An 18,933-nucleotide genomic window follows, 5' to 3' on the forward strand; every position below is an offset into this window, starting at 1 on the left:
GAACCCCTCGATTAGACTCCAGTTTGTAATCACTCCCAGGTATCCATTATTCTATATATAAACCATCTGAACCACTCGATTAGATTCCAGACTGTAATCACTCCCAGATATCCATTATTCTATATATAAACCATCTGAACCCCTCGATTAGATTCCAGTCTGTAATCACTCCCAGATATCCATTATTCTATATATAAACCATCTGAACCCCTCGATTAGATTCCAGTCTGTAATCAGTCCCAGGGATCCATTATTCTATATATAAACCATCTGAACCCCTCGATTAGATTCCAGCCTGCAATCACTCCCAGATATCCATTATTCTATATATAAACCATCTGAACCCCTCGATTAGATTCCAGTCTGTAATCACTCCCAGATATCCATTATTCTATATATAAACCATCTGAACCCCTCGATTAGATTCCAGTCTGTAATCTCTCCCAGATATCCATTAGTCCATATATAAACCACCTGAACCCCTCGATTAGATTCCAGTCTGTAATCACTCCCAGGTATCCATTATTCTATATATAAACCATCTGAACCCCTCGATTAGATTCCAGTCTGTAATCACTCCCAGGTATCCATTATTCTAGATATAAACCATCTGAACCCCTCGATTAGATTCCATTCTGTAATCACTCCCAGGTATCCATTATTCTATGTATAAACCATCTGAACCCCTCGATTAGATTCCAGTCTGTAATCACTCCCAGATATCCATTATTCTATATATAAACCATCTGAACCCCTCGATTAGATTCCAGTCTGTAATCTCTCCCAGATATCCATTATTCTAAATATAAACCACCTGAACCCCTCGATTAGATTCCAGTCTGTAATCACTCCCAGGTATCCATTATTCTATGTATAAACCATCTGAATCCTTTATTTAAATTTCAGTCCTGTGGTCTGGATGTCCATTATTCCTTCTTCATTTTCTAGGTTAAGATCTCCTTGCAGCAACTGAGGAGCAGCGCTGAGAAGAAGCGGAAATTATTGGGCGCCAGTTTATTTCAGTCTTCCTTTAAGCTGCCGAGTTCAGACATGAATACCTTCCATCCGCAGCTATTCAGACCCGAGCAACCAGAGGTCCTGGTGCAGACCTCCCACCTGACAGGGTAAGGGACTGAGGAAGAGTTGTCTGTCTTTTCACTTCATTCAGGGTTTCCTGTTACTGCATGTATTGTGTGAGGTAACCCTGCCCCAACCCTAGTGCTCTGCTGTCTTCCCAGCAAGGTGACTTGCAAACAGGCATTCTCCCTCCACCAATCAATGTTTGTGATCCTCAAGGTTAGGACTGCGTTCATTGGGAACTGGAACATTCTGCCACGATTTGCTCCAACCAGTGCCCTGGGATCGGGTTTGGCAGGAATAGTTACAACGCCCACCACCCTCGGCCACCTCCTGACCTAATGCCAACCTCGGAGCGACACTGCCCCTTCACTGCCACAATTCAAACATTTTTAGTGTACACACCCTGGCCTCCCTGAGTGACACTGCTAAGGACGACAGTCGATGCCACTTCATTAGTCCTGTACTTGGAGACTTTAAAGCATTCGGAGCCAGGCGACATTTCAACCAGCACATGGTGGCAGCTGCTCAGACAGAGCTGACAAAGAGGGAGTGGCCAGAATATGCATTGATTTAAGGCTCAGATGCGACTTAAAATTACTCATCTCCCCCCTGGTCTGCAGGAAGAGCGATTTAGCTAGTCCCACTCCTCATCCACCCCTCCACCTCCCCCATGCCCCCCAACCCCGTGCCCATGCTCTCAGGCAGTGTATTCCTGATCCTAACAACTCACTGTGTAAAAAATGTTTTAAATTTAAAAAAAATCTTTATTATTGTCAAAAGTAGGCTTATATTAAGACTGTAATGAAGTTCCTGTGAAATCCCCTCATCGCCACACTCCCGGCACCTGTTCAGGCACACAGAGGGAGAATTCAGAATGTCCAATTCACCTGACAGCACGTCTTTCGGGACGTCCTTATGTTGCTTTTGATTCTGTGCCTATAATGTAAATCAGAGTTTTCTGGTTCTTCATCCTTCCCAATGGCAATAGGTTTCTCGCAGGTTAATATAGCCCAGGGCTAAATTGAATGGGAGGGGGAATGCTTCGATTGAACCTGCCTCCACCATACTTCCAGTCAGTGCATTTCCCATCCGAACCACCTACTGTGTGAAAAAGGCTTTTTTTCTGCCATCACATTTGCTTCTTTTGCAAATCACTTTAAATCCGTGCCCTCCGCCCTTGATCCTTTAACGAGTGGGAACAGTTTCTCCCCATCTACTCTGTGTCGCCCCTCATGGTTTTGAACATCTCCAACAAACCTCCCCTCAGCCTTTTTCTCTCCAAGAACAGTCCGAACCTCTCCAACCTATCCTCATCCTTCATTTGAAGCCTACTCGTGACAATAAGCGATTTTCATTTCATTTTCATTTCATCACTGAAGTTTCTCAGCCCTGGAACCATTCTTGTTCTGCTCTCTCTCCAATGTATTCACGTCCTTGCTATAGTGTGACACCTGGAACTTCACACAATATTCCAGCTGAAGTCTAACTAGTGTCTTGTACAAGTTCAGCAAGAACCACCTGGCTCCTGTAATCCATGCCCCTGTTAATAAAGCCCAGGATACTACATGGTTTATTAACTACTCTCACCACTGCCCTGCCACCTTTAATGATCAATCCGCATATACACCCACGTCCCTCTATTCCTGCACCCCTTTAAGACTTTTACCCCTTATTTTATATTATCTCTCCATGTTCTTCCTACCAAATGAATCATCTCACACTTCTCCGCATTGAACTTCATCTGCCACCTCTCTGCCCTCTCCACCAACTTGTCTATATCCTTCTGAATCTTTACACTGCCTGCCTCTCAGATAATGTTTTCCAGATTTGCACCATCGTAAACTTTGAAATTGTCCCCTACTCACCAAGATCATTAATATATATCAGAAAAAGCAAGGATCCCAAAACCACTACAAACCTTTCTTCAGCCCGAAAAATAACCATTAACTATTACTTCCTGTTTCCTATTACTCAGCCTATTTGCATCCACGTTGCTATTGTCCCTTTTATTCCATGAGCTATAATGTTTCTCACAACTCAGCTGTGTGGCACTGAATCATAGAATCCCAGAAAGAGGCCATTTGGCCCATCGAGTTAGCACCAATCCACCGAATGAGCACCCTACCTAGGCCCAATGCCCTGCCCTATCCCCATAACCCCACCTGACCTTTTGGACACTTAGGGGCAATTTAGCATGGCCAATCCACCTAACCTGCATATTTCTGGCCTGTGGGAGGAAACCGGAGCACCCGGAGGAAACCCACGCAGACACGGGGAGAAAGTACAAACGCCCCACAAACAATCACCCGAGGTCGGAATTGAACCCGGGTCCCTGGTGCTGGTCCCTGAGTCTTGGGAAGATGGAAATATTATGGCCGGCGACTGAAAGATTATGGTCAGGGACTGAAAGGTTATGGTCATTTCCAGTCTAGAATTTTTTTTTCCTCACACACTGTCTCATTTTCTTTTTTTCTTGCTTTGTATCTCTTGTTCATTTACAAAAATGTACATTTTGTTCAGATTGAGGGTGAGTGCACTTGTGTAACACTTGTATATTTCCACTTCCTTGCACACAAATTAGAGTGAAGCTATTTTGTTTCTTTAGGCCTACTTTGGAGACAGATCCAGTCAGCCAGGGGCCTAGCTCAGGCTCTGATGAGCAGGAGCCAGCACGTTCAGGTAGGACTTCCTTTTTTCATTACACTTCGACATAAGAACATAAGAGGTAGCAGCAGGAAGATGTTAAACAGCCCCTTGAGTCTCTGCTGCCATTAGATAAATTCATGATTGATCTTTTACTTCAGGACCACTTTCCCATCCTTTCTCCATATCGGGTAAATGTAATAGTTTCCAAAAGTTTATCAATCGCAGCCTTGAACATACTCGTTGGCTAAGCAAGCACAGACCTCTGGGCGAGGGAATCCCAAAGATGTATTTTCTTTTGTTCCATCATCCCTAGAACTGCTGCCCTCCACTCTGAATGAGGGAAGGAGGCAAACACACATTGTGGGATCCTCCATGTCTTCCGAGATACTCTGGCACAGAATTTCACCTTGCTGCCAGGGTGTTAAGCTGACTTTCTGAATTGGCTGCTCATTATGGACACATTTAATAATTGGGAATGAAAAGGTGTGGTGGACGGGATTCTCCAACCCGCCGCCGGGCCGGAGAATCGCTGGGAGGGGGGGGGGGGAGGGGCGTGTATCCCGCCCCGCCGTCTCGACGCCGGCTGCCGGATTCTCCAATGCCAGTTTTTCGGCGGGGGCGGGAGTCGTGGTGCGCCGGTTGTGGGCCGTTGGCAGTGGCCCCCCCCCCCCAGCAATTCTCCGGCCCGCAATGGGCCGAGTGGCCACCCATTTTCGGTGAGTCCCGCCGGTGTGAAATACACCAGGTCCTTACCGGCGGGACCTGGCTTTGTGGGCGGCCTGCGGTGTCCTCGGGGGGGCACAGGGGCATCTAGCCCCGGGGAAGGTGGGCACATTGGCCGTGCCCGCGATCGGGGCCCACCGATTCCCGGGCGGGCCTGTGTGCCGTGGGGACACTCTATCCCTCTGCGCCGGGTCGTGTAACGGTCCGCCATGGCCGGCGCCGAGAAGAACCTCCCTGCCATGTGCTGGGATGATGCCAGTACACGCAGACGCTCCCGCGCATGCGCCAACTCCCGCCGACCAGCGGAGGCCCGTCAGCGCCAGTTGGTGCGACGCCAAGCCCTTCGGTGCCGGTTGGTGTGACGCCAAGCGGCTGGCGTGGCGCCAAGCCCCTGACGGTGTGGAGGATTCCGCCCTTCCGGGCGGCCCGGCGCCGGAGTGGTTCATGCCACTCCTCGGCGCCGGTACGGCCGGCTCCACTGGTTAGGGGAGAATCCCGCATTTCTCCACAGATTCAATGACAACTACAGCACAGAAGGAGGAAATGTGGCCCATCATGCCCACACCAGCAAACAAAGATCTGACGATACTAATCTAATTTCCCAGCGCTTAGGCCATTGCCCTGGAGGTTATAGCAGTGTACGTGAATATTTAAATACTTCTTAAATATTCTGAGAGTTTCTGACTCAACCACCCTCTCAGGCAGTGAGTTCCAGACTCCCACCACACTCTGAATGAAAAGGTTTCTCCTCAGCTCCCATCTTAGTCTTCTACCTTTTACCTTAAATCTATGCCCCCTGGTTATTGACCGCTCTACTAATGGAGAATGTGCCTTTCTACCCACCCTATCTCTGCCCCTCATAATCATGTACCCCTCTATTAGGGCCCCTCTCAACCTTCACGAAAACAGATCCCGTCTATCCAATCTCTCCTCATAGCTCAGACCCTCTAGTCCAGGCAATCCTGGTAAATCTCCTCTGCACCCTCTCCAGTGCAATCATATCCTTCCTATAATGTGGTGACCAGAACTCAGTACTCCAGTTGTGGCTAACCAGCCTTTTATACAGTTTCAGCATGACCTCCCTGCTCTTGCATTCGATGCCTCGGCAAAGAAAGGCAAGTATCCCACATGCCTTCTTAACTACCTCATCTTCCTGCCTTGCTACCTTCAAGGATTAGTGATGTGCATCCCAAGGCCCCCATGATCTTCAGTTTTTTCCAGCGCCCTTCCATTCATAGTGCAATCCTTTGTCTTGTTAGCCCTCCCCAAGTGTAATTCCTCACACTTTTCCAGGTCGAGTTCCATTTGCCATTGCTCTTCCCACCTGACCAGTCCATTGATATCCTTCTCACTATTTACCACCCTGCCAATTTTCGTGTCATCTGCAAAATTCTTGATCATACCCCCCACTGTCCACTAGAGACAAAACCAATGAAAGGAGACCTATATATGACTCAGGCATGAATAATCAATCCATCTATATCTCCAAGACTGGTGTCTGGTGTGAACACAAATGTTGTTAAATATAAAATGAAAGAAAGGCTATGGGCGGGATTCTCTCAGCCCGGGGCTGGGCCGGGGAATTGCTGCGAGCCGCGACACACCGTCCCGACGGCGGGACGTGATTCCCTGCAGAGCGGAGAATCGGCGCCATTGGCATCGACGGTTAGCGGGGCGCTGATCGTGGGCCGCTCTACCCCCCCCCACCCCCCCCCCCCCGCCCCGCCGATTCCCGTTGACACTTAGCCTCAGGATCAGAGCAGCCGTAATAAAAATCCCGAGTCCCGCCGGCGCTCTTCTAACTTGCTCCTAGCCGGCGGAACTTCGGTGTGGAAGGGTCCGGGGGCAGCCTTGGGGGAAGAGGGGGGGTCCGACCCCAGGGAGGGCCTCCGTTGTGGCCTGGTCCGTGATCGGGGCCCACCTATTGGCGGGCCGGCCTCTCGGGCTGGGGGGCCTCCTTTCTTCCGCGCCGGCCCCTGTAGCCCTGCTCCATGTTGCGTTGGGGCCGCGAGGAAAAAGGAGACACTGCGCATGCCCGCGTTGGCACCGGTGCTACTGCGCATGCCCGCGTTGGCACAGGTGCTACTGCACATGCGCGGGTCCCGCAGCACCCAGTAGACGCCGGGATCAGCAGCTGGAGCTTTGAGGGTCACTCCAGTGCCATGCTGGCCCCCTGTAGTGGCCAGAATAGTTGATCCTGAGGCCATGTTGACGCCTTCGGGAAAAGCGAGGGCGTTTCCGACGGCGTCAACACTTAGCCTCAGGATCAGAGAATCCCGCCCTAAATTTCCTGCGCAAAGATCTTGGGAACCTCCAGGGGGCTGCAGGCAGACATTTACAGTTATACTCGAAATGGAAATATTGGCTTCTTTATACCATTTCCCTGCCATTGACTTTCAAGGGACAAGTTAATTGATACACCTCAACAGCTAAACATACGAACCAGACCTCAACCGCTATGAGCAATGCCACAGATGATCAGATATTCTCCAGTAAGTTCTGATCAAAACTGATTGCAAGAGGGTGTTCTGTATATCAAGCTCCCTGCTATTATACACTGCTGATGAGAACAAAGAACAAAGAAAAGTACAGCACAGGAACAGGCCCTTCGGCCCTCCAAGCCCGCGCCGACCATGCTGCCCGTCTCAACTAAAATCTTCTACACTTCCGGGGTCCGTATCCCTCTATTCCCATCCTATTCATGTATTTGTCAAGATGCCCCTTTAATGTCACTATCGTCCCTGCTTCCACCACCTCCTCCGGCATCGAGTTCCAGGCACCCACTGCCATCTGTGTAAAGAACTTACCTCGTACATCTACTCTAAACCTTGCCCCTCACACCTTAAACCCCCTAATAATTGACCCCTCTACCCTGGGAAAAAGTCTCTGACTATGAGATATCAGATTACTCATGACTGCCTCGTCATTATTGTGATGGATCATTTTGCAACTTAATAACCTTGTCGGAATTGGTCCCTTTAAGATAATGGTTCAGGAAGAGATTTGTTTTTTAAATTACAGTTGCCATTGAAGCTGACTGCGGCACAGAACTGGAAGAGACTAAGCAGAGCATCAACCAAGTGAAATCTTCCCCTACGACTGAAGAAGAGGCATCGTGGGATGATACAATCACTCCTCAAACTAAAAACTGTCAGAGCGCTGGTGAGCTTGATGCCTGTGGACAACCAAATGGACAGTGGGAAAATTGATCAGGGTTTTTTGTCCTTTATGGTCTTGGGCATTGCGTGTCACCTGGGCGGAACACAGAAAGGGATATGAGGCAGGAAGGTTGGAATGCCGGGAATAGATCCGGCAGATGGTCTTTCTGTTGGAAGATTGGGTGAAGTTCCCTGGCAGGCTTTCCCTTCAGGAGCTGCACCAGGATGATGCTCAACATCCAGGTGAAAATCATCCCAAACCAGGCCAAATATTTTCTTCTTTACCTAATTTTCTTCCCCACACTTTAATGGCCACCATTTAAAATGGCAGTGGGGCTCGATATTTTCATGTGGTTAAACAGGAGTGACAATGGCAGCAATACAGTCAGGCACTTCAGAAGTCCGCCTTTCAGAATGCCCCTTTCATACTTACACAGCCTCTTGGGTTGGCATTTCTTTCCAACGCAGGGTTTCAGTAACTCATGCGTGTGATGGTTCCATGAAAATTCCCGGGCAATTGCAACTCGCCCAGGAGGCAATTGTCAAGAAAATTCCGGCAATTGGCCTCGGGCTTGTAGTCAAATGTGAAGCAAGAGCACTCACTGCTGACCACAAAAGTCTCACCGAGACTTCTCACCATATCTGTGCTGTGAATTGACCTCTTTCACCCCACAATGGTACTGCAACTGATTGCAGCGTCCTTCAACCGATTGCAGTGATGTCATCAGGCTGTCCAAGCAGCCAATCACATCGCAAGATTCTCACAGACAGACAAATAGGAAACAAAAGAGTCCTAAAACTAAAATCTCTTGAAACCTTTTACATGGATAAAATTAAATATCATAGCATACACACGGAGCGAAGTTTGAAGGTAGAATATTATGAAAATCCGATTTTTAATTCAAAAAAATCATTAAAAAATCTTAACAAATTAATAATTTAGCATCATTCCGTGATTATAAACTTAGTGCTGTAGGGTCTGTTCTGTCATTGATCAAATTTTTCTAACCACTTTTTTGTTAAAAAAACAGCTCCAACTGATCGAACAAGGTGTTACTTTGTCAGAGGTTATGGTCTTATGAGTTTCGAACAGTGATTGATAACGTTGATGCTCTCTCTGGTTTTGGTAATTGTCAGCTCTGGAGATGTGTCCACAGTGCAGTCTGTGATGGAGGCACGATAGTGACAGATCACAGCTTCAGGGTTTCCGTGCTAACTCGAGCTTGCCTAACTTCCTGATGTTACAGCCAGTTTCGGAAGAGTAATGACAGTGAATGCTTTTTTTATAATTTAAAGTACCCAATTCTTTTATTCCAATTAAAGGGCAATTTAGCGTGGCCATTCTACCTACCCTGCACATCCTTGGGTTGTGGGGGGTGGGACTCACGCAGACACGGGGAGAATGTGCAAACTCCACATGGACAGTGACCTGGGGTCTGGGATCGAACCCAGGTCCTCAGTGCCGTGAGGCAGCAGTGTTAACCACTGACAGTGAAAGTTGATAATTCACCAGTGACGACCCACGTGTCCACTGTGCGTGATCACAGAGTGCTGTACCCTCAGTGAAAACTCATCCAGATCAGCCATGATCTTACTGAACGCTGGAGAATCCTCAGAGGCCCAACTGGCTTACTCCTGTTCCCAAGTTCTGGGCAGAATTCTCCGACCCCCCACAGGGTTGGGGAATCGCCCGGGGCCGCCATGAATCCCGCCTTCGCCGTGGCCTGAATTCTCCGCCACCTGGGAATCGACGGCAGCGGGAATCACGCCCCGCCGATCGGCATGCCCCCGCGCCGATTGGCAGGCCCCCTGCGGCGATTCTCCGGCCCACGATGGGCCGAAGTCCTGCCGCTGACAGGCCAATCCTGCCAACGTGGTTTAAACCACCTCTGTGCCGGCGGGATTGGCACGCGAGCGGGCCCCGGAGTCCTGGGGGGGGGGGGGCATGGGGCGATCGGACCCCGGGGGGTGCCCCCACGGTGGCCGGGCCCTCGATCCGGGCCCACTGATTGGCGGGCGGGCCAGTGCCGTGGGGGCACTCTTTTTCTTCCGCCGCCGCCACGTCCTCCACCATGGCGGAGGCGGAAGAGCCCCCCCCCCCCCACTGCGCATGTGCCGGTGGTGACGTCAGCGGCCGCTGAGGCTCCGGCGCATGCACGGACTCACGCCAGCCCCGACGCCGGCCGGCGTAGCGCCAAAGGGCGTTAGCGCCAGTCGGCGGAGCGGGAGCCACTCCGGCGTGGGCCTAGCCCCTAAAGGTGTGGCGAATTCCGCACATTTGGGGAGGCCTGACGCCGGAGTGGTTGGCGCCGCTCCGCTACGCCGGGACCCCCCGCCCCGCCGGGTAGGGGAGAATTTCGCCCCCTATGTTCCAACTCTCATTACAGTGTGAGGCAATGGGGTCAAAACTGCTACCACACAATCTAAGTATAACCTGTTATGACTTGGGCATCTGTAGATGGTTCTTTTCTAAATATCAGTGAATCATGTCAAAGTGAGACGAGATGTTCCCTTAACAATCAGTACCTAACAATATTTCAAGAACCCAACTGGTTTAAAACAGACTGGAACAGTCAGTAGGCTAAAGTATTGTTCGCAGAGACAGTGACATATTGATAATGTCACTGGAATCCAGAGGCTCCGGCTAATGCCCTGGGGACATGGGTTCAAATCCCACCACGGCAGCTGGTGGAATGTAAATCCAATTAATAAATCTGAAGTATAAAGCTGACCATGTGGAGTCCACGAAGCTATAGTTGGTTGTCGGAAAACCCCATCTGGTTCACTAATGTCCTTTAGGGAAGGAAATCTGCCGTCCTTACCTGGTTTGGCCTACATGTACTCCAGGCCCACAAGAATGTGGTGACTCTTAACTGCCCCACTCTCAAATGGCCAAGCAAGCCACTCAGTTCAAGGGCAGTTAGGGAAGGGCAACAAATGCTGGCCCAGCCAGTGACACCCAAATCCCACAAAATGTTTTTAAAAAATGTTGTTATGATAATGAATGAATGTTTTGAAAAAAAAACTTTACTGATGATAATTCCTTTTCATTCAATGTGTCAACAAGTCTCAAAGACGAACTTTGCTTGTAGGATCACGCATTGCTAATTGGGGGCCATTTTAGAATTGAAAGGGTTAAAGAGCGCTCCTCGTCTGATTAGCAAAATAAATGGAGTTATTTGCCTGGTCCTGAGGTGTATTTCTGGAAGTAGGGCCTTAATTGCTAGCACTGGTGATAGGCCCTGAAGGGATTGGTGCAGGTTGCTTGAGGTGTTGGTTGCTAGGATCCTACCATCCTCCGTAGTCCTCGTTAGTGTCAAGTTCTGAGAATTGTACAATGTTTACAATACTGAAGGATGTCATTCAGCCTGTTGTGCACCTGCAGTTAGTCCCACTGGTGGATATCTACCAGGCTTTCCTGGTAGCCGTGCAATTTATTTCTCTCTCCAGGTGCTTCAATTCCATTCTGAAAGCCACGATTGAATCTGTCTCCAACAAATTCTCAGGTAGTGCATTCCAGGTCTTAACCACTCGCTCCACTTGCTGTGTAAGAAGATTTTTCCTCACATCATTGTTGGTTCTTTCGCCAATTGCCTTAAACCTGTCTTAGAGTCAGACAATAAAGGTATTGACAGTGTTGATGGAGGCCATTCGGCCCATCACGCCTGTTTTGTCTTCTGGCTCCCATTGTTAGAAATAATCATACTTCAGACTCAAAATGCTGGAGCTTCACTAATTGTATTTCTTGCTGCTGCCCAAGAGGCTGGTGGACTAATATACTGGTACTGCAGTGAATGTGGCACCCCAGTGGAATAACCTTCACGAGACCCATGGGGACACCCGAATTGATCTCCCCATGGGACTCGTGGAATACAAGCTCGCCCAGTAGTGGGTGGAAGCCCTTCAGCTGGGGCTCGTAGAAATCGCCTCATAAAAACCGGTCCGGACCAGGACCGGCTGGAAGGGTAGTCCTGTTTGGGAATAGGAGCTGCATTGCGGCCTTTACTCTTGTTGTCGAATTAAACCTCTTTTGGATTTACCTTCTTGGGTCTCCTGAGCTTTTAAACCCAGGATATCTATTCACATAACAATTAGTTCCTAGCTCTTTACAAATATTGTAACAATTAGAATATTCCTCTTTCTTTAAAAACATATTTGCTGACGACGTACCCCCCTCCCCCACCCCAGCCCCCCCTGTGGTAGTGAATTCCACAGATTGCCACTCTTTGGGTGAAGACATTTCTCCTCAGCTTTGTCCTAAAATGTGTACCCCTTATTCTCAAACTATAACCCCGAGTTCTGGACTCTCCCACCATCGGGAACATTCTTTCTGAATCTACCCTGCCTAATTCTGTTAGAAATTTATTAGTTTCTATGAGATCCCCTCTCACTCTTCCAAACGCCAATGAATATAATCCTAACCAATTTAGTCCTTCCTCCCAGGAATCAGCCTGGTAAACCTTCGCTGCACTCCCTCCATAGCAAGAACATCCAATCTTAGATAAGGACACCAAAACTGCACATAATACTCCTGGTGTGGCCTCACCAATGCCCTATACAACTGCAGTAAAACATCCCTATTCTGATACTCGAGACCTCTCGCTATGAAGGCCAACATTCCATTTATCTTTTTTTACTGCCTGCTGTATCTGTACGCTTACTTTCAGTGACTGACGCACGAGGACACCAAGGTCTCGTTGAGTATCCACGTCTCTCAATTTACACCCATTCAGATAATAATCTGCCTTCCTATTTTTGCTACTGAAGTGGATAACCTCATATTTATCCACATTATATTGCATATGCCATGCATGTGCTCACTCACTCAGCCTGTCCAAATCCTGCTGAAGCATCTCTGCATCCTCCTCACAACTCACCCTCCCACCCAACTTTGAATCGCCTGCAAATTTGGAGGGTAAGCATTTAGTTCCCTCGTCCAAGTCATTAATATATAGGACGGGATTTAACTGAATGGGAACAAAGTCACATAGTGAGCGCGTTTAGTCACGTGTTCCCTGGTGCTCGCAGCACCGAGAAACACACTATAAAATGGTACTTGTGTTAGATAGGGGGCTGGTTTAGCAAAGTGGGCTAAATAGGTGGCTTGGAATGCAGAACAATGCCAGCACTGCGGGTTTAATTCCCGTACCTGCCTGCCCAAACAGGTGCCAGAATGTGGCGATTAGGGGCTTCTCCGAGTAGCTTCATTGAAGCCTACTTTGGGGCCCACCGAGAGCTTTTTAAGGTTTAGTTAAACTCCCCTGCTTCTCCATATAACAGGCGGGATTTACCAGCCCTGCCATTATGGGGTCCACCTTGCACACTCCCCTGCTTCTCTATATAACAGGCGGGATTTACCAGCCCTGCCATTGTGGGGACCACCTTGCACACTCCCCTGCTTCTCTATATAACAGGCGGGATTTACCAGCCCTGCCATTGTGGGGTCCACCTTGCACACTCCCCTGCTTCTCTATATAACAGGCGGGATTTACCAGCCCTGCTATTGTGGGGTCCACCTTGCACACCCCCCTGCTTCTCCATATAACAGGCGGGATTTACCAGCCCTGCCATTATGGGGTCCACCTTGCACACTCCCCTGCTTCTCTATATAACAGGCGGGATTTACCAGCCCTGCCGTTGTGGGGACCACCTTGCACACTGCCCTGATTCCCTATATAACAGGTGGGATTTACCAACCCTGCTATTGTGGGGTCCACCTTGCACACTCCCCTGCTTCTCCATATAACAGGCAGGATTTACCAGCCCTGCTATTGTGGGATCCACCTTGCACACTCCCCTGCTTCTCTATATAACAGGCGGGATTTACCAGCCCTGCCATTGTGGGGTCCACCTTGCACACTCCCCTGCTTCTCTATATAACAGGCGGGATTTACCAGCCCTGCTATTGTGGGGACCACCTTGCACACTCCCCTGCTTCTCCATATAACAGGCGGGATTTACCAACCCTGCTATTGTGGGGTCCACCTTGCACACTCCCCTGCTTCTCTATATAACAGGCGGGATTTACCAGCCCTGCCATTATGGGGTCCACCTTGCACACTGCCCTGATTCCCTATATAACAGATTGGATTTACCAGCCCTGCCGTTGTGGGGTCCACCTTGCACACTCCCCTGCTTCTCTATATAACATGCGGGATTTACCAACCCTGCTATTGCGGGGACCACCACGGTGGACAGAGCCAGCCAGCCAGCGACTTTGGCAAGACCAGAATTCCTGCTGGCCGGCGTGGCTGAAAAATTCCGCACTGGGTTGCTATTTATCAAGCCCTGGTTCCCAAATACTTTTCTAACCACCCTCAGTATGTCCTGCCATCAAAGATTAATGCACAGGCGCAGGCACCCCCAGGTCTCCCTGTCCTTGCACACTCTTTAGAATTGAATCATTAAATCTATATTGCCTCTTCCTATGCCTTGTGTCAAAATGCATCACCTCACACTTGTCTGTATTGAGTACACAATGAAAGGTAGGACACTAGTACTCTGTATTAGAGGACCAGAGTGACCTTGGGTGCATGTCCATAGACCCTTGAACGCAGCAGGACAGGTAGATAAGATGGTTAAGAAGGCAAAAAGGATACTTGACTTTATTAGCCGAGGCATAGAATACAAGAGCTGGGAGGTTTTGATGGAGTTGTATATAACACTCGTTAGATTCCAGCTAGATTACTGTGTGCAGTTCTGGTCGCCACACTAAAGGAAGGGTGTGATTGCATCAGAAAGGTTGCCGAGGAGATTGACCAGGATGTTGCCTGAGCTGGTGCCTTTCAGTTATGAAATGAGGCTGGTTAGGTTGGAGATGTTCTTCTGAGGGCAGAGAAGACTGAGGTGAGACCTGATTGCGGTGTACAAAATTCTGAGGAACAAGGAGTAGATCGGAATAAACGTTTCCTCTTAGTAGAGGCGTCAATAATCACAGGGGCAGGAGATTTAGAGGGGATTTGAGGAAAAATCTTTGAACTCAGAGGGTGGTGGGAATCTGGGACTCACTGCCGGAAAGGGTGGTGGAGGCGGGAACACTCACAACATTTAAGAAGCTTTTCGATGTGCGCTTTGAATTCCAAAGCAGACAAGTGCTGTAAAATGGGATTAGAGTAGATATGTTCTCGATGGCATAATAGGCCGACGGGCCCCTTTCTGTGTTGTAAAACTCTATATGACTCGATGAATTGAATCTACCTTCACTCCAGCAGAGCGCTGTACAGTCCAGAGCACGCCATCTGAGAAGGACAAAGGTGAAGGGTCACTGCTGAGCAGAGCTATGGTTATCTCATTCAGACTGAGTACAAAGACGGTTCCAGATGTGAGCAGACAGGAGTCAGTGGAGGATGAGGAAACAGAGAATGAAGAGAGGGTGAGTATTGGTGGTGGTATTGTCCCTTAGACTGTTATAGCACCACAGGAGACTGATCAGCTCATTGTGTCTATGTCAGCTCTTTAACTGACCGGCTCCAATTAGTTTGTCTCCTCCCCTCTTTCCCCCAGAGCCCTGCCAACTTCTCCTTTTCAAGTATTAATCCAATTCACAAGTTACTATCAATCTGCTTCCTCCAACCTTTCAGGCAATACATTCCAGATCAGATAAACCGGAACATTAACCATGGAAAATGAAAAGGGATAGGAGAGGAAAGGGATCTCCTGATACAAGTGAACAAATCATTAATAGCAGCATTGCAGGTTGGCAAAGCAATTAAAAATGCTAAGGGGGCAGGGGAATTTATTTCTAGGGTCTAGAATTCTAAAACAGTGATCCAGTTCTTCTGAACGATCAGTGGAAGGTTTTGGTTGGTTATTGAAAAGGACAAGGAGCCATCAAAAGTCAATTTTTTAAGTGGAGGAGGGTGAAAATGGATTTGACCCAGGTAAATCAAGATAGGCAGGCTGAACTGTAATGTATCTACAGGTTGTCTTTAAATTGGAGATATTTCAGGTATAGTCGAGGGATCGTCCTATGAAGGGGAAAGATGGGGCATAATAAGACAGATCTCCCCGGATGATCACGGAGATAGAAGATAGGGTGAAGCAGTAAAAGAAGGCGTATGACAGATGTCAGGTTGATAATACGAGTGAAAACCAGGCTGAATATAGATGGTTCAGAGCAGAAATGGAAAAACAGTAAGAGAACCAAAGCGGGAGCACGAGCAGAGCCTGGCAGCTAAAGGATTGGGAATCACTTCTGGGAGCGCAAATCAGGTACAATTCAGCTCTGGCGGAAGAACAGGCTTCCAAACGGAGAATTGTGCCCAATGTTTCCACTTGTGGGAGAATCAGAAACCAGGCATCTGGAAGGCAAGATACTTACTCATAAATCCGATAGGGAACCAAGGAGAATTGCCTTTTCTTGGAGAGGGGTTAGAATGTGGAACTCAGTACCACAGAAAGTAGCTGAGACAAATAATTGGGAAGGTTTCAGAAGTAAAATAGACAAGTACAGAAAACAGAGAGGGAGAAGGGAATAGAAAGACATGCTGGGGACCTGACATGAGACAGTTGGAATTAGAAGTGAATCATGTGGAGTGTAAACAGCAGCACAGGCTTTTTGGACATCTATGCCACGTACTCTATGTCATTCTATACAGTAACTGATAGCACAAGCCGGAGAACATCAGCCCCTGCAAATTCTTCTCCAAGCCACATAGCATCCTGACTTGGAAATATATCGCTGTTCCTTCATTGTCTTGGAACTCCCTCCCTAACAGCACGGTGGGTGTACCTACACCACATGGGCTGCCACGGTTCAAGAAGGCAGCTCACCACCAAATTCTCGAGCAATTAGGGATGGGCAATAAATGCCAGCCGAGCCAGTGACTCTCACGTCCCAAAACTTAGCCTGACACTTGGAGACCGATGTCTCCAGTATTCTAACCTAAATTGGATTTTGAACATTGATAATAATTTTAGTCTATGCTGCCAGCGTATTCCATCACAGCTTGACTCTGAATTAAAATATTCTTGCTGAGACCTGTTGTAAATGTGCTGCATTTTCCCTGGATATTAAGGTGCACACAGGAATAAGTAATTAAACTGTCCGTGCCAGTCTCTCCATTGTTCACTTTATCCGTGATGTAACTCAGCTCTCATTTCCTAACTTTGTCTGGAGTGCGCAGAAACTCCTGTTTATGTGCAGGAATTGAAATTCTAAGTCGAAGTAATTCACCGCTAAATCTTTTATTCTCTACCCCCCCTCCCACCCCTCTCAAATTGCCACACAGTTATGCCACATGACAATCTCAAAGTCAGCACAGGAGAAGATGCGTCAGAAAAGGAGAGAGGAGATGGAACAGCGACAGCAGCAAAAAGCGAGAGAGCTGACCCAGCAGCTAAGAGACCGACTGCAGGAGATTGACCCTCGGAGTAACTTTCTCCCTGGTAACCAGGCAGAAGGCACTGGGGAGATTGGGGAGAGGTGGAGGTGGGGAGTGGTACAGTGTGCATGGAGGGAGAGCGATTGGGGGAGGAATTGGAGATAAAGGGAAGATTTGGGGCTTCAAAGGGAGGGGGCATTTTGAGAGGGAGATTGGGGAATGGGAATTTGAACAATATGTCAGAAATCAAAATCAAAACTGAAATCTAAACTCATCTCATCTGAACAACATTGCCGCTGACGTTCTCCACCATGTGTGGAATTAACTTTATTATGTGCACCAACATCATGATAATGTGCAGATGTGCGCCATCTGTAGGAATGGTGCGGCATGGCGGCACAGTGGATAGCACTGCTGCCTCACAGCGCCAGGGTCCCGGGTTCAATTCCGTCCTTGGGTCATTGTCCGTGTGGAGTTTGCACATTCTTCCTCGTGTCTGCATGGGTTTCCAAAGATATGCAAGCTAGGTGGATTGGCCTTGCTAAATTGCCCCTTAGTATCCAAAAGGTTAAGTGGGATTACAGGGTCAGGGTGTGGGCCTAGGCAGGGTCGGTGCAGATTCGATGGGCCGAATGGCCTCCTTCTGCACTGTAGAGATTCTATAATTCTATTCTAGTCTATACATAGGCTGGAATTCTCCAACCGTTGGGATTCTCTTTTCCCGCTGTCAGCGCATACCCGCCCATGGGTCTCCCAGCGGAATGGGCTGGCTTCAATGGGAGATCCCATTGACAAGCACCGGGAAGAGAGAATCTAGCCACCAGCGAATGGCCTGCCGCCGAGAAACACGCGGCTAGGGGACCGGTGAATCCCTTAAAAAAGTTACCATAGTAATGGAAGAAAATGAATGAATACCACCCTCAGTCATTTACACAGTGACATGTTAGTCGGGCAGCACGGTAGCATGGTGGATAGCACAATTGCTTCACAGCTCCAGGGTCCCAGGTCGATTCCCCGCTGGGTCACTGTCTGTGCGGAGTCTACATGTTCTCCCCGTGTATGCATGGGTTTCCTCCGGGTGCTCCGGTTTCTTCCACAGTCCAAAGATGTGCAGGTGATGTACCATCAATCTGACACGAGTCGTAGAGAGGATCCAAATATTAGGTTTTAATAAGCTAGATGTGAGACCGGCAGTGGTCGTACAAGGAAAGGCTGACTGCCGCATGGTACAAGCTTTTATATCCCGCCTTGTAGGCGGAGCTACCATCCTCTCGGCCAATCGGCGGGGAGTCACATGACTAGCCACAGCCAATTGGCAGAGAGGCACATGACTTGCCTGGGCCAATGGGCAGCGGGACTGCTGTACCAATGGCAGCTTGGTTCTAAGGTCATATGATCTCCCTAGTCATACTACCACAGCAGGTTAGGTGGATTGGCCATGCTAAATTGCCCTTAGTGTCCAAAATTGCCCTTAGTGTTGGGTGGAGTTACTGGGTTATGGGGATAGGGTGGAGGTGTTGACCTTGGGTAGGGTGCTCTTTCAAAAAAAGAACCGGTGCAGACTCGATGGGCCGAATGGCCTCCTTCTGCATTGTAAATTCTATGAAATCTAGTCTACAAAGGACCACATTTACTGAATTCAATTTTAAATTTGCCAAATTAAAATTTTCAAACTCATGACCTCTTGGTTTTAAGCTCATTACCATCACCATTACAGCACCGTATATGAGAGAGGCATTCGATGGTTTTACACTGCAACTTCTACTTTAGTTATCTGACTCAAGAAAATTTGAATTCGTAGCAATGGCTCAAGATATGACAAAGATCTTTTGATTCAATTTGACAGCCTCAAAATAGAAAGAGGCTTGCTTTTCAGATTGATAGATAATGTGAGTAGGACAGCTTTTATTCCTCCCAGCTTAATGAGTGTTTTCTTTAGCTAAAGCCACTATGAAGAGTGACTTCATAGCTGAGCAATTTCTTCACATCAACAAACCTAATCA

General features: G+C 48.4%; 1 protein-coding gene across 2 annotated transcripts in view; it reads left to right on the forward strand.

Annotated features, from left to right (window-relative positions):
- Positions 1-18,933, forward strand: part of LOC119967056 (TOG array regulator of axonemal microtubules protein 2-like) — a 147,001-nt gene that overhangs the window by 82,376 nt on the left and 45,692 nt on the right. The window contains exons 7-11 of one of the 2 annotated variants that reach the window (XM_038799084.1): positions 949-1,124; positions 3,686-3,759; positions 7,471-7,611; positions 14,816-14,979; positions 16,838-16,994. In XM_038799084.1, coding sequence (XP_038655012.1) covers positions 949-1,124; positions 3,686-3,759; positions 7,471-7,611; positions 14,816-14,979; positions 16,838-16,994 — 712 coding nt within the window. The remainder of the gene's footprint in view (positions 1-948; positions 1,125-3,685; positions 3,760-7,470; positions 7,612-14,815; positions 14,980-16,837; positions 16,995-18,933) is intronic. The other variant, XM_038799085.1, reaches the window with a different exon arrangement.

The sequence above is a fragment of the Scyliorhinus canicula genome, chromosome 6 (assembly GCF_902713615.1).
Source record: "Scyliorhinus canicula chromosome 6, sScyCan1.1, whole genome shotgun sequence".
Classification (NCBI taxonomy): domain Eukaryota; kingdom Metazoa; phylum Chordata; class Chondrichthyes; order Carcharhiniformes; family Scyliorhinidae; genus Scyliorhinus; species Scyliorhinus canicula.